Raw genomic sequence first — 14,757 nt, 5'->3', positions numbered from 1 at the left:
CCATCTACCTATCCAACTACCTCCTCTGTCAGCTCGTTCCATTTACCCACCACCCACAAAGCGAAGAGGTTGCCCCTCAGGTTCCTATCCTTCCACTCTCTGTGTTTTGATCTCCCTACCCAGGGGTAAAATACTCTGTCCATTCACCCTATCCATTCCCCTCATGATCTTATACACCTTTATACGATCACCTCCTGCGCTTCAGGGAATAATGTCCTAGACTGCCAGCCTCTCCCTATACATTAGGTCCTTGAATCCTGGCAATATCCTCGTAAATGTAGCCAACGTATCTCAGGAGTGATGACAATTGTGACTTAAAAAGCATGAAAAATGCAACCCGGCTGCGGATTTTCTCAATCAAATATATTTAATTGCACCTTCTGAACAAAATGAACGGAGGTAGCATAATGATTGTATTATCGGGAATTCCAAAAGGTACTTTTTTCATGTATACATCCAGAACAGATCCCCCCTGAATCTCCATGGACTGAAAGCCACTGACTCTGCCTGGATTTTTATGGTGTGTGCTCTTGCCAAACTTAGCTTCAAATGGAGGCTTTGAATCAAGCACATTCTACAAGATTTAAAATCACTTTTTTCTAAGTCAAATCAGTCCAAAGTTAAATGGTCACTTATGTTTTATATTGTACAAAATCATGAGAGGAATAGATCGGGTAAACACACAGTCTTTTGCCCAGAGTAGGGGAATCGAGAAGCAGATGGCATAGGTTTAAGGTGAGGGGGGGGGGGGGGGATTAGATTTAATGGGAACCTGAGAATATTTTTTATACAAAGGGTGGTTGGTGTATTGAACAAGCTGCTGGAGGAGGTAGTTGAGGCAGGTACGATCTCAATGTTTAAGAAATATTTAGACAGGTACATGGATAGAATAGGTTTAGAGGGACGTGGTCCAAAAGTAGGCAGGTGGAACTAGTGTAGATGGGGCATGATGGTTGGTGTGAGCAATTTGGGCTGAAGGGCCTGTTTCCATGCTGTATGACTCCATGACACACTATGACTCTATTATCTTGCCAATTTCTCCCCTCTCCCTTTTCCTTTGGCACTGGTTTCTTTCTGGAGCAGTTTACCATGTATACTCATCATTCTTAATAACTAGCTCAGATGCACACTATTAACACTTTTGACGAGCCAGCAGCCTATTTTACAATCCAGGGCTTAGCAGGGGACATTTTTCATTACATGGGTATAGTTCCAGCTGAGATTGTTGTAGGGGGTTCAAGATTGGTTTCCCCATTCATAAACCAGGGGATTTGAGACAATTCTAGCATGCAAGTGGGACCATATCTAGATGGCTCAACCACACACTAAGGTAATGAAATAATCCATCAGGGTTATTTTAACCCACTAGTTTGGCTTACAATAATTTAAAAACAATCAAAAACCCAAAAGGTTATATACCATGAACAAAACTAACATCTGCCACAAGCCCCAAGTCAAAATCATACTTGCTACACTAATAGATCATGTCATAGGAACAGAATTAGGCCATTCGGTCCATCGAGTCTATTCTGCCATTCTATCATGGCTGATCTATTTTTCCCTCTCAATCCCATTCTCCTGCCTTCTCCCCGTAACCTCGTAATAAGGATGTACAGATTACTAATCAAGAACCTATTAATCCCGCTTTAAAAATATCCAATGACTTGGCCTCCACTGCTGTTTGTGACACTGAATTCCACAGATTCACCACCGTGGAGCTGAAGAAATTCCTCCTCATCTCCATTCTCAAGGTGCATCATTTTATTCTGAGGCTGTGCCCTCTGGTTCTAGACTCTCTTACTCTGACTCTGTGCCGTACAAGAGGAGAACTGGGATTGAAAACCAAGTGCATTAAAGAGCTAAAACTCATACTGCAACAACTCATGCATGGACTCCCTTAGGTTGCACTAAGGACTTCGGGCTGTTGCAAGTAAGAATGTCATTGCTCCTTTGTGGTACATATGACAATTAAACACTCTAGGTTCATCTTATACAGAAGTTCTGAACAAACATCTTAAGAAACACATAGAAATAAGGTAAAATAATTCATAACTGGACACCAGAAGAAAGTGAAGAAAACAAACTGGAAATCGAAAATAAATACAGAAAGTGTTGGCAACAGCTTATGAAGAGTCATCAATGAAATGCTAATCCTGTTTCTCTCTCCATAGATGCTGCCTGACTTACTAAGTCTATTCAGTATTTTCTGCTTTTATTATAATAGAAAGCAAACATCACCCATTCCTTCTCTCCAGAGATGCTGAGTTACTCATTTGCAGCATTTGGTGTCTATTTTAGGTTACAAAAGCTGAGTTTGTATATCTATTGACAGCATAGGGTAGAAACAAGGAACTGCAGATGCTGGTTTACACAAAGGACAAAAAGCGCTGGAGTAACTCAGTGGGTCAGGCAGAATCTCTGGAGAACATGGATAGGTGACGTTTCGGGTTGGGACACATTTTCAGGCTGATAGTGGGGAGGGAAAGCAAGTTGGAGGCTCCTCTCTCCCAGCTTTCTTCCTCCCTGCACTACAATCATGTTCTCCAGAGATGCTACCTGAACCGCTCAGTTACCCTAGCACGCTGTGTCCTTTTCTATCAATAGCATGTTCAACGTATAATAATTTTTCTCCATCAAAGTTAAAAATTAGGGACTCATTCAGCTGAATACCTTGATATGGGTCATATTGGCCTGGTATTAGTGGGTAGCCCATTCCAACATGGGTGTGATGATGGGTGTGAACATGTCGTTGTGCAAAAGGTGAATGACGTTCCCTTTCCCGGTCTCGGTCAGCTTCCCGCTCACATTCAGGTGGAGCCTTTTCAGCAGGCTGGAGATGGAAAACATTGCACCAATTACACTCCTCGTCAGAATATCAATGACCATCTCCTAAATATTCAAGAGTGTTTTATTGTCATATGTCCCAGATAGAACAATGAAATTCTTACTTGCAGCAGCACAACAGAATATGTAAACATAGTACACTGTAAACATAATACTAAACGAGGTGTATATATATACACTGAACTTTTTTTTTCCTCTCTCGTTTAGTATATTGTTTAGTTTACACACACACACACACAAACAATAATAGTGCAATAATAACACCTATAGTCTATGTAGTTCAGAGCTTTTTTGAGGTTGTAGTGTTTAATAGCGGAATGGCTGTTGCCATTGGAAGAAGCTGTTCCTGAACCTGGACGTTAGTTTTCAGGCTCCTGTACCTTCTTCCCGATGACAGGGGTGAAATGAGTGTGTGGCCAGGGTGCTGTGGGTTTCTGATTATGCTAGCTGATTATGCATATTCATGTCATATGCATTAATCAAGGTGCAGAATTTACCACTCTAAACTCGTGCTGTTGCAATCAACTGAGCAAAAGAATCAGACACACTTTATTTTTGAACAGAGCCCACTGAACAAAATTCAAATTTATTTAAATGAAATGATAAAAGAAGGCATACATTTACGAAGCATTTGTTTGTGATTTACTACACATATCCTGGTGGCTCTGTACGCTGTGCTGCTGATTCAGGTTTTCTCACTGCTAAAACCTCAAGCAGAAACAATACTCAAAAAACAGCATTTTATGATTCAATTATATGAAAATAAGGCCGGTAAAATCGGCTTTGGTAAAATTGTAAATTGTCCCTTGCTTGTAGTATAGTGCTAGTGTATGTGGTGATCCTGGTTGGCATGGACTCAGAGGGCCGAAGGGCCTGTTTCCATGCTGTAAAGTCACACAAGATGTGTGAACAATATTTGCAGGGTAAAGTACAAAAGCATCATGGTTCTTTGAAAGGGGAAATTATGTTCTTATTGCAGGAGGATTGCTGTGCCTTGATCAATTGGCACGGATTTAACACGTACCCCAATGTTAGGAGTAGGTGATCATGGCCAGACCAATGCCTGCAGTAAAGAGGTGAACCCATGGTTTCATTGCTGAGCACCTGTGGAAGAAGTATTTCAGCAGCTCAATGCTAGAAGAACACTCACTGTTAATTGCAGCACACTCTGTAGACTTTGGAAGGTGTTTGAGCAACCAGTCGTCACTTCTGATGGTGCCCAGTCAGTTCTCCTCATGTCAGCAGAGTGTTCCTTGAATAGCAAAAAAAAAGCAACATGCTATTGCAGTGTATTCTGGCCAGGCCTTGCACCAACCCCACCTCTCTTTCCCAGCTTTCTCCCCTCTACTACAATCAGTCTGAAAAAGGGTCCTGACATGAAGTGTTCCCTGAGCCACTAAGTTCCTCCAGCACTTTGTGTTTTGCTCAAGATTTCAGCACCTTGTGTCTGCAGTGTATTCCTTGTTCTACTGGCCTGCTCAGTGAGATTTTTCTGCTCCAATTTGGGCCGAAGCATGAATAATACTGATATTTGGTGTGCGTATAATGACAGGGACACATCAGGACCACAAAAGTGAAAAGCACACCGTAGCATCCTCTCAAATTTTATGTCTGCTGTGATTTCACCAAAAAATTATGATGATTCATTCTGAATTCAGTCTGAAGATGGGTCTCGACACAAAACATCACCTATTTCTTGTCTCCAGAGATGCTGCCTGAGCCGCTGAGTTACTCCAGCATTTTGTGTCTATCTTTGGTGTAAACCAGCACCTGCAGTTTCTTCCTACGCAATTCATTATTTTCTGGGTAAACTTCAAATTGGACCATGTAGCGTGCAAAACATGGGCGGTTTCTTAGCTTGCGTTCGCTACTAATTAGCTTTGGAAAGTGTAGTTTTGGAAAGCACTACAAGACTGAATTAAGAACATGCAACAAAGCCATGTGTTAATAATTTATCATGGCCGGTCCGGATTTTATTTCATGCGTTCGCCATGGACGCCCGTATCTGCAAGTTATACGAACGTAGTACAGCATACAAGGCGCATGAAAGTCAGTCATAAATTACGAGATTTATATCCCATCTAGGTTTATTGCACGTCTGAATTTTTATGATGCAGCAAGCCTTTGGCCTGTGCTATTCCCCATGCTTGAACATTCTTGGCAGGCCTATAGTTATCCTACTCACCCCTGGAGACTTGCTGCGGTACTGATTGGCATGCTGCTGAAGTAAATCCAGTGCCTTGGATTCAGCCGCTGGTTTAGTGCTTACATTGGGACTTGTGCTTGATTTCTCTGTTTCCTCTCGGCTTGACATCTTTCCGTAGACGGGGTAGTGAAACCCTGGAGACAGGTAGGCCCCTGTGGATCGACAAGAGACATAGTTGAGTTTTCTCCAGCTTGAGGAAAATCTAGCTCTCTAACGAGAGCTCTTTTCTCTCCTTCCCAGTTCTGATGAAGGATCTTTGACCCAAAACATGAACTCCGTTTCTTTTCCTACAGATTATGGGCGGCGCAATTCGTACAGCTTCGCAGCACCAGAGACCCAGGTTCTATCCTGACCTCGGGTGCTGTCTGTGTGGAATTTGCACATTTTTTCTGTAACTGTGTGGATTTTCTCTGGGTGCTGCGTGTTCCTCCCACGTCCCAAAGTCGTGCGAATTTGTAAGTTAATTGTTCTCCATAAATTGCCCCTAATATGCAGGGAGTGAATGGGAAATTGAGATAACGTAGAACTAATGTGAACGGGTGATTGATTGATGGGCCACGTGGACTCCCAAAGTGCGGGTTTGTCAGTTAATTAGCTGCTGTAAATTGCTCCTGGGGTGTAGAGAGTGCATGTGAAAGTGGGATAACATCATACTGGGCTCCAACCAGGAAGCGGCCGTTCCAGGTGGCCCAGCCGCCTAAAGGACTCTCCCGACGCCGGGGCAAGACCACCCGGTGAGAACGGCCAGGGACATCGGGCCTCCGTAGAGGCAATTGCGGTGGCCTCACTAGGCCTGACTTTGGGGTGAACATGGGGTGGGGACTGGACATTGTGCCTTCCCCCACAGTGCTATCCACTGTGGGGGGATGATTTTTTTTTTTTGTCTAATTGTAGTCCTGTAGGTCTGTGTCCAAGATGGCTGCCGTGAAGAGAGAGTGGACGCTGGCGCGCTTTGGCTGCCGCTGCTCTATCTTCACACTGTGTTTTTGATTTTCTGTTTTTGGATTGAATTCTGTTTTTAATTTGTGTCTCTGTGATGTCTATATTACTTGTTATATTCTGATTATATGTTATTCCGATTAATATGTAAGGTGTCCTTGAGATGTCTGAAAGGCGCCCATTAAATAAAATTTATTATTATATAATTATTATAAATGGTTAGTGCGGGCTCAGTGGATGAAGGGCCTGGTTACATGCTGTACATTAAAAATTAAAAACATTGATATGGCTCGACCTGTCGGTTATTAGTAGCTTTTATTGTTTTTATTCTTTTTTTATACTTTCAGAAGTTTTAAAACAAAAATTCTAGCAATGGATAGTCCTGTTTAAGAGTTTGGACTTTAATTAACGACACAGCTTCAACCACCAACCCCGGCAGCGCATTCCAAGCACTCAACACACTCTTTGTAAAAAAAAACTTGCCCTGCACATCTCCTTTAAATTTTGCCCTTCTCACCTTAAAGCTATGCCCTCTGGCATTTGATTTTTCCATCCTGGGAAAAAAGATTCTGACTGTCTACCCCATTAATGCCTCTCATCATTTTATGTACTTCAATCAGGTCTCCCCATGTTCCAGAGAAAACAATCCAAGTCTGTCCAACCTCTCCCTGTATCTAATATCTCCAGATCCAGCCATTGTTCTAGTAAACCGCCTCTGCACCTTTTACAAAGTCTCCACATCTTTCTTGTAATGGGAGACCACAATTACATGCAATACTCCATATGTAGCCTAACAAAAGTCCTATAAAACTGCAAAATGACGACCTACTCTATATTCTATCCATCTTATATTCTATACCCCACCAAAAATTGATGTGTATCCCATATGGTTTATTCAATATCTTACTGTGCTGCCACTTTCAGGGATAGTCTGACTTACACCGATGTCCCCCTGTTCCTCAATACACCCTTGGGCCTCACCAATCATCGTAAGAGATGATGAGTCTGTCCGACCATTCCCTATAGCTAATATCCCCTAATCCAGACAGCGTAAATTTGGCAAATTATCAATATTGTCCTTCGTCGCCTAACTCTAGATGTTCGAAAAGCATGCGCTTCAATAACATCAACCAACAATCATCAGAACTTATTTCCTTTATTAAATTGTGATTCCACAAACAATATAATGACCTACCTGGGTAACTGTGCATTAGGACCGGGGACACTGCTCGATATGCTGGGTCATATATCTGTGAATATGGATTGTAAGCGTGCAGATACTGAATGTAAGACTGATGCTGATTCATTGGTGATGAGACAGCAACACGAGCTCCTCGAGAATCCTTTGCAATGACAGGAGTCTTGCGGTCATCACTTTTATTTTTATGTTCCTCCAGTGAAAGAGACTGAGATTCGGCCCTTTTAGCCTCTTTTGGTTCTTCTTTTATGTTGGTTACTGTAACAGGAGCATTGATAATGTTTCCCCCTTTGGTGGAGGCCTTAATTGGACTGTCTTCCTTCTGTTTTTTCTCTCGTTCAAAGTCATCTCCTTTTTGTTGTTCCATATATTTAGGTTGGTAAACATAATGATGCCATGCCCTTGTGTCTGGCTCCTGTGTAGAAAGAACATGTCACAGATTTCACTTTCCACACCTGATGAAAGCTGTGCAGTCAATCCCTGTACTGCACATTGCACTTGCAAAGATCAGACAACCACGTTTGATGGAGCTGTGCAAAGAATAGATTGATATTTAATCAAAAAGCATTCATTGTTATCGACTATAGGAAAGGAACTTTACACCAAAGTGGGACAAATTATCAAGGGGTACTCCACAAATAAATTTGGCAACCAGCTCTGTACAATCAATGCTCTAGATTGTGCGCTGATAACATTATAAACATTCTGCAGATGTTTTGGAATTGACATAGGGTCCAATTGAAAAAGTTGGGTAGTGGTCTTTTATGCTTAATCAGTTATCAAAACATTTCTGTGCTGCATTTGCTAGAAATTGTTACAGCGGAGTTACACATGGTTTAAAATGATCATTTCAATGATATTTTGATATACTGTCACTACCATATCATATCATCTATCTATATACTTTTAAAACACTGTGTGTGTGTGTGTGTGTGTGTGTGTGTGTGTGTGTGTGTGTGTGTGTGTGTGTGTGTGTGTGTGTGTGTGTGTGCGCGTGTGTGTATGCGCGTGTGTGTCATTTCGCCTGTGAAACGTATCTCCTTGAAAACCAGACGTCGTAACGGGGACATTTTTACATATTTCAGTAGAGATTTTCCTTGTGATTTTAGAAATCCACTCCTCTGTACATTTGGTACATTATTTTCCTGACTTTTTTCATTAAAATTGTTGACAAATCTGACCAATTTTTAAAAATCTGACCACTGCCCAGCTGCTAACGTTACAATAATAGTGACATTTTTACATCTTCTGGTAGAAAATTTCCTTATGATTTCCGAAATCCACTCTATAAATTTGGTCAATTATTTCCTCAGATATTTACTAAAATTTATCACCAAGCTGACATTTAAAAAAATATATAACGGTTGCCCAGCTGCTGACCTCACAGTGTCTTTCTTCGTGGCCCCGAAAAACCCACCCCCCCCCCCCCACCCCACTGCTCCTTCTTCAAAACGCGCAGAAAGATCGGCGTTCTGCAGATCCGGAGGTCACAGCCGCCCGCTCCCTCACAGCCGCCTGCTCCCTCACAGCCGCCCGCTCCCTCACGGCCGCTCGATCGAGGTGTCGCTCGCTCACAGCCGCTCGCTCGAGGCATCGCTCACAGCCGCTCGCTCGAGGCGTCGCTCACAGCCGCTCGCTCACAGCCGGAGGCCACGGGCTTGCTTCTGAATCCTCTCCATCTTCCCCGCCCGATCGTAGAACATGGCGGCGGCCGTTATAGTCGCACGAGGCACGCGATGAGAAGGTGGACCTGGCAGCCATTACTCCCTCAGGGAAACCTGCAATTCCTCCATTGATCGCGGGGACACGGGGAATCGTGACGCGAGAGCTGCTGAGGCTCTCAGTGGATAGGGCAGTTATGGGGTATAAGGATCAAATGAATAAAATTAATATAATATCAAGGGGGGTAGTTCGCGTGTGTGCGGGAGGTAGTTAGTGTGTGTGTGTGGGGGTGGTTAGGCTCTTCCGAGAGCTTCAGAGTGCTTCCGAGGTCAAGGGTGCTCACGAGCACTCACGAGCTTCCCAAAGGACAAAGGACAAAGGATGTTTATTGTCACATGTACTCATTGGTGTAGTGAAATTTGAGTTGCCATTGCAGCACACCAATAAAATAAAATAAACACATTATAACATTTAACATTAAACATAAAAACATCCCCCCACAGCGGGATTAACGTTTCCCACTGTGAAGGAAGGCAGCAAATTTCAATCCACGTCCTCTATGTTCACCCGTGGTCGGGGCCTATTTGAGGCCTCCGCAGTCGCCGCTACGGCAGCCCGATGTTTCAGGCCCTCTCGTCGGGATGATGGAATTCCGGCGTCGGAAGAACGCTCTCAACAGCTTGGAGTTCCGAAACTCGCTACCGGAGACCGCGGCTCCCGAAGTTCACGGCCCGCGCTGGTCGGCTTTACAACACCAGGCTCCGCGGTATTTCAAGTTAGCGCCGTTGCGGCTGGAACCTTCGCAGACCACAGCTCCACGATGTAAAAGTCGGCAGTCCCAGCACTCCGGAGCTCCACACGGCAACCCGGGTGAGGCATCGCCCCGCTCCGCGATGGTACCTCAGTGCTGCGCCACTACTGAAGCTGCAGCTCGAAGCTCCGGCAGGTAATTCCGCGCCAATCCAGGTGGTTGGCCGCGAGGAGGGGGCGAAGATGCGGCTCGGAGGAAGGACGCATCCTCGCCCAGGTAGGGACTGGAAAAAACAGTTTCCCCCTTCCCCCAACCCCCCACATAAAAAGACTAAACGGCCTCCAGAACAAAACTTATAACACACTAAAAATAAAAAAAGGGTGAAATATGAACAGCTGCAGGCGAGGCTGCCACGTTCTATGGTGCCACCACTTGAAAGCTTTTCCCGGCTTGCTTTTCAAGAACTTTCTCCTCGCGGCCTGCTGCGCGATGTTCCACGTGCAGCGAGTGAAGTCACCCCCCTCCCCCACCCCCTCCCTCCCGCTGCTAACCGCTCCTATCCTGCTCCTCCCCCCCGCTGCTATCCGCTTTGACTCTGTTTTCCAGAGAGATGCAGAGAATCGGACCCTGTACTAGAGCTAGCTCTCTCTCTCTCTTTCCTCTCTCTCCGGGCTCTCTCACTTTTTGCAGCCCTCTCACTCGCCGGACCCCCTCCTCCTCTACCCCCCCGCACCTCTCCACCCCTCCCTTCTCCGCCCCCCTCTCTACCCTCTCCCCACCTCCCTCCCCCTGATCCCCCTCTCTTCTCTCTCCCTCTGCCTCCTACCCCACTCCCCTCCACCCCCTCCCTTCCCCCCCTCTCCACTCTCTCTGCCACCTCCCCTCCCCCTCTGCCGCCCCTCCATTTCCCCCTCCCTTTCTCCACTCTCCTCTCTCTCATCCCTAATCCCTCCTCTCTCTTCCCCCTCATCTCTGCTCCCCCTATCCTCCCCCCTCCCCACCTTTCCCCCCTCTCCTCTCAGATCCTCGCATCTTAAACTTCTGCCCTCCAGTTTGAGACTCCCCTGCCCTGGGAAAAACACTCTATATCTTATCTATGCTCCACATTATTTTATAAACCCCTCAACCTTCAGTTGGATGTGAATAAGCCCAGCCTCTCCAATCTCTCGTAATTGTAACCATCCATTCCAGTCAACATAATAACCTCCAGATATTTATTTACTTTAGACTTTGGCGAGCCAGTGCGGAAACAGGCCCTTCGGCCCACTGATTCTGCGCCGACCAGTGATCACCCCGTACACTAGCACTACACACTTGGGACAATTTACAATTTTACCAAATCCTATTAACCTACAAACCTCTACATCTTTGGAGTGTGGGAGGAAAGCCAGAAAACCCACGCGGTCACAGGGAGTGTACAAACTCTGTACAGACAGCACCCGTAGTCAGACTCCACCACTCTACCACTGTGCTGCCCATTTTCATATGTTCCCTTATCCCACTGTATAGATTTGTTGGGCATATTCTATGATACCGGCTTTCACAAACACCAAGTTATCTCATGAAAATGTTGCTCAGTTTGTATATATTAGACCACAAGTTTGAGCTATGTATACACACTAAATGCTTGGGCAGTGATTAATTTTTTTGACATAAAGAATCAGAAATGATTGCGTTAGCACTTAGCATTGCTGACATTGTCAGCACCCACCTGTTTAAAGCGCAGGGTGGGATCAACTCCTGTCTGTTTCATGGAGTCCATGACAGACTTCATTTCCACTGCTTCTTTGATGAGCTGGTGATTCTCCATTTGTTTGGCTTTAAGCCCATCAGCTGCCAGTTGCTGCTGCATCTGTGATTTCACTGCCTCGTCTGGTTTGTTTGTGATCCCCAGCTTCGAGGAATCTGACAGCAAGAAGGAGTCCTTGCCCTTGGTGTTGTTTTTGTTTGGCTCTGGGGTGGAAGGAGCTTTCGAGACCGTGGCGGTGGGGATGTTTTTCTGCTTCAACTCTTCTTTTCCCAGTTCCTTCTGCTGACCTTCCCCTTTTCTTTCATTGTCCCTCCCTATCTGCTGCAGTTTCTGCTCCGCGAACCGCTGCTCTTCGTAGAACTTCTCGTACTGCTGTCTGTAGGAAGGATTTGTCATTATTGACTTCTGGTCAACATAACACAGCCCATATGCATACTGTCCATAATAGAGTGACTGGGCAAGTGCTGGGTGTCTTTGTGTAATGACGGATTGGTGCTGAGCCGGAATATTTACCGCACTCGGCTCATTTTTCTTAACCTCCAAAACTTCCGCCTTATCCTTCTTCTCGGCCACTTCCTCCGTCTCTTTTTTCACTTTGGTGCGCTGGGACGAAGGAGGGTTTCCTGTTGTCGTGCTACTGACCTGACTGGGGTGCATGTAATTGGGGGAATAGTAAGGCTCGTAACCATGATAAAAAGGCGAATGAGTCTCTTTGCTCTGTGCTGGCTGAGAGGAGGCTGAGGAGTGGGTTTTTACAACAGTCTCCTTGGCAGAAATCGTTTCTGTGGAAGAATTGACCTTTGACCTGACGCCCTCTAATCTGCTATCAGAGCCTCCGTCGTCAGCAGCATCAGAAATGTCCGAGTAAGCGGGGCTGTTGGTTTTGGTAGCCGGTCCGTCGCCGCCATTTTGCGTTAAAACATGCAGCGGCGCCATGGGAGATTGTCCATTCACCAGACCAGTGCATTCCAGCCTGCAGGCACTCCCGATCGAAGGGCTGGGAGCATTGTCGGTGAATGTGTAAACCTTGTCTGCCTCTGCCTTAATGCTGGCCATTCTGCTCTCCTGCGAGTCACACAGACCATTCACCATCACTTCATTCTTATTGAGATGTTCTTTTAAAAAATGTGCCGCCAGCTCTTTTGCGGAAGCCTTTAAATCCTCGGGCTTCCCGAGCTTTGAGTCCATTTTAGGACTTACTGTCTCTTTGCCCTCTTTGTCCTTCAGTTTTCGCTTCTCTTTCTTCTTTTTATCCTTGAGCGAGGACAGGGCTGGGTTTACCGTGCTGGGCTCTCCCATAATGGTAGGCTTTGGTTGAATAGGTTTCAGTGGTGGGCTCTTTGGTGTTGCCTGGACAACAGTTGTAGTGAGAGAGGGCAGCCCTGGTATTGTCCCTGCAGTGGTGGTGAACGTAGCAGTGGGAATAGCAATCAGCTGTGGCGGGGGAGGTGCAGGGGCAATAGGTCTCGTCGTCTTCAACTTCGACAGCGTTTTGTCTACTTTTCCACCGCTGTTCTTTTTGCCTTTCTCCTTCTCGACCACGTTTTTCTTGTCGATCACCCCCTCGACCTCAAGCTTTGGCATTTCCGAAGCTAAGCCGCCGCCGCCATCAGGGACTGAGCAACTTTCCAATGCAGCCGGCATGTTGGAGATCATGGGCAGGTTGCTCAGGTCACTGCTAAGCCCTTTCTTTTTGCTCGTGTTTTTCCCGGATTTAGAGTTCACGACTGGGCTATGTGTGTTGTTGGTGACATCCCGGCGCCCCTTCGGTGTCCCCGGGGTGCTGTTGGAAATGGGCGACGGCGTTGCCTTTACCTGCTCGTAGCCAAGCCCAGCGCCGGGAAGCAAAGCGCCGCTTCCAGCTTCTAACGGCTCCACGCCAATCGCCACGCCGTTCAGAGCCTCGTCGCAATCCGACATCTTGTCTTCGATGTCCGGCTCAAATTCCAGTTTATTTTCCGGATCTAGGTGGGCGTGAGCCTGGTGATACCGTAAGCCGTTGATATGCTTGTACTTCTTGCTGCAGTTTGGGTGGGGGCAGTCAATGAGTACCGGGGAAGAGCAGCCCTGGTCCACAAACATAGGCTCGGGCTTCCCCTGCGGTGTGGTGGGAGTGCTCCTGGAGTTGGTGCGCACCCTTTTCCCACACTTGGTGTCCTCGGAACTCGAGTTGAGGTCCAGTTCCGTGGGGGGCTTGTTCTTCCTCTTATTGACGGGCGAGGGGCTGGTTTTCACATCCTCCACGGCGCAGTTCGGGGGAGTCCTGCGGCCGTTGGAGTTCAGGTTGCCGCGCCGGCCTTTCCCATTGGCACCGCCACGGTTCTTGCTTTGCACGCCCCTGAACTCTGCGAGGCCGACGTCGATCATCGGAGCATTGGCAATTGAGCGCGCCCTCTTCCCCCGGCCCCGGCTAGCTCGCATTTCAAGGTCACTTGTGGGCGATTCACAAAATCTGTGGAATGTAAACATTTTCAAATCAGTATCAGCACGGACTGAGATATATATACACACACACACACACACACACACACACATTGGAATTCAGTCACAAGGAAAGGAAATGGGGAAAGCTGCTTTTGATTGAATTTTAAACAAAACTCAGGCATGCCTGAGGATCCCATAGGACACAAAGTGCTAGAGAAAGTCAGCGGGTCAGGCAGCATCTCTGGAGAACATGGATAAGTGATGTTTCTCCAGACTCTAGTTCCTGAAGATCCTATATCTTTATCATAAGATCATACGATGTAAGAGCAAAATTAGGCCATTCAGCCCATCAGGTCTGCTCCGCATACGATCATGGCTGATATATTTTCCCGTCCCAAACCCATTCTCCTGCCTTCTCCCCATAATGTTTGACACCCTTACTAATCAAGAACGCATCAATCCCCGATTTAAAATTACCCAACGTCTTGGCCTCCGTGGCCATCTGTGGCAACGCATACCAGATTCACCACCTCTGGCTTTGGGATCCACTTACACTATTTACTTAGTCACGGAAACAAGCCCTTCACTCATCAGGTAGCTGGTTACACTAATCTTACACTAATCTTAGTTTATTCCCCCTAAATTACCATCAGCACCCACTCACCTCACCTCAACACTACCCTGAATTTTACTCATCATCATCACTCCAGGAGCAGTTTCCAGCAGCCAATTAACCGTTGAAATGTGTGAGGAAACCCCTGTGATTACAGTTCGGTTCGGTTCAGTTTAGAAACATAGAAAATAGGTGCAGGAGGAGGCCATTCGGCCCTTCGAGCCAGCACCGCCATTCATTGTGATCATGGCTGATCGTCCCCTATCAATAACCCGTGCCTGCCTTCTCCCCATATCCCTTGACTCCACGAGCCCCTTGAGCTCTATCTAACTCTCTCTTAAATCCATCCAGTGACTTGGCCTCCACTGCC

At 46.3% G+C, this 14,757-nt stretch overlaps 1 protein-coding gene across 9 annotated transcripts in view; it reads right to left on the bottom strand.

Annotated features, from left to right (window-relative positions):
• The window catches only part of znf608 (zinc finger protein 608), a 99,442-nt gene that overhangs the window by 1,393 nt on the left and 83,292 nt on the right, over positions 1-14,757 (bottom strand). For 7 of the 9 annotated variants that reach the window (XM_033017529.1, XM_033017524.1, XM_033017531.1 and 4 more), the window contains 5 exons: positions 11,312-13,802; positions 7,185-7,602; positions 5,030-5,202; positions 3,995-4,096; positions 2,671-2,830 (listed from right to left, as the gene is read on the bottom strand). In XM_033017529.1, the coding sequence (XP_032873420.1) occupies positions 2,671-2,830; positions 3,995-4,096; positions 5,030-5,202; positions 7,185-7,602; positions 11,312-13,802 (3,344 nt within the window). The remainder of the gene's footprint in view (positions 1-2,670; positions 2,831-3,994; positions 4,097-5,029; positions 5,203-7,184; positions 7,603-11,311; positions 13,803-14,757) is intronic. The other 2 variants (XM_033017530.1, XR_004411344.1) reach the window with 2 other exon arrangements.

The sequence above is a fragment of the Amblyraja radiata genome, chromosome 3 (assembly GCF_010909765.2).
Source record: "Amblyraja radiata isolate CabotCenter1 chromosome 3, sAmbRad1.1.pri, whole genome shotgun sequence".
In the NCBI taxonomy this organism is placed as follows: Eukaryota; Metazoa; Chordata; class Chondrichthyes; order Rajiformes; family Rajidae; genus Amblyraja; species Amblyraja radiata.
Note: the sequence above shows the minus strand (reverse complement) of the source record. Positions and strands in the feature narration are given on the sequence as shown.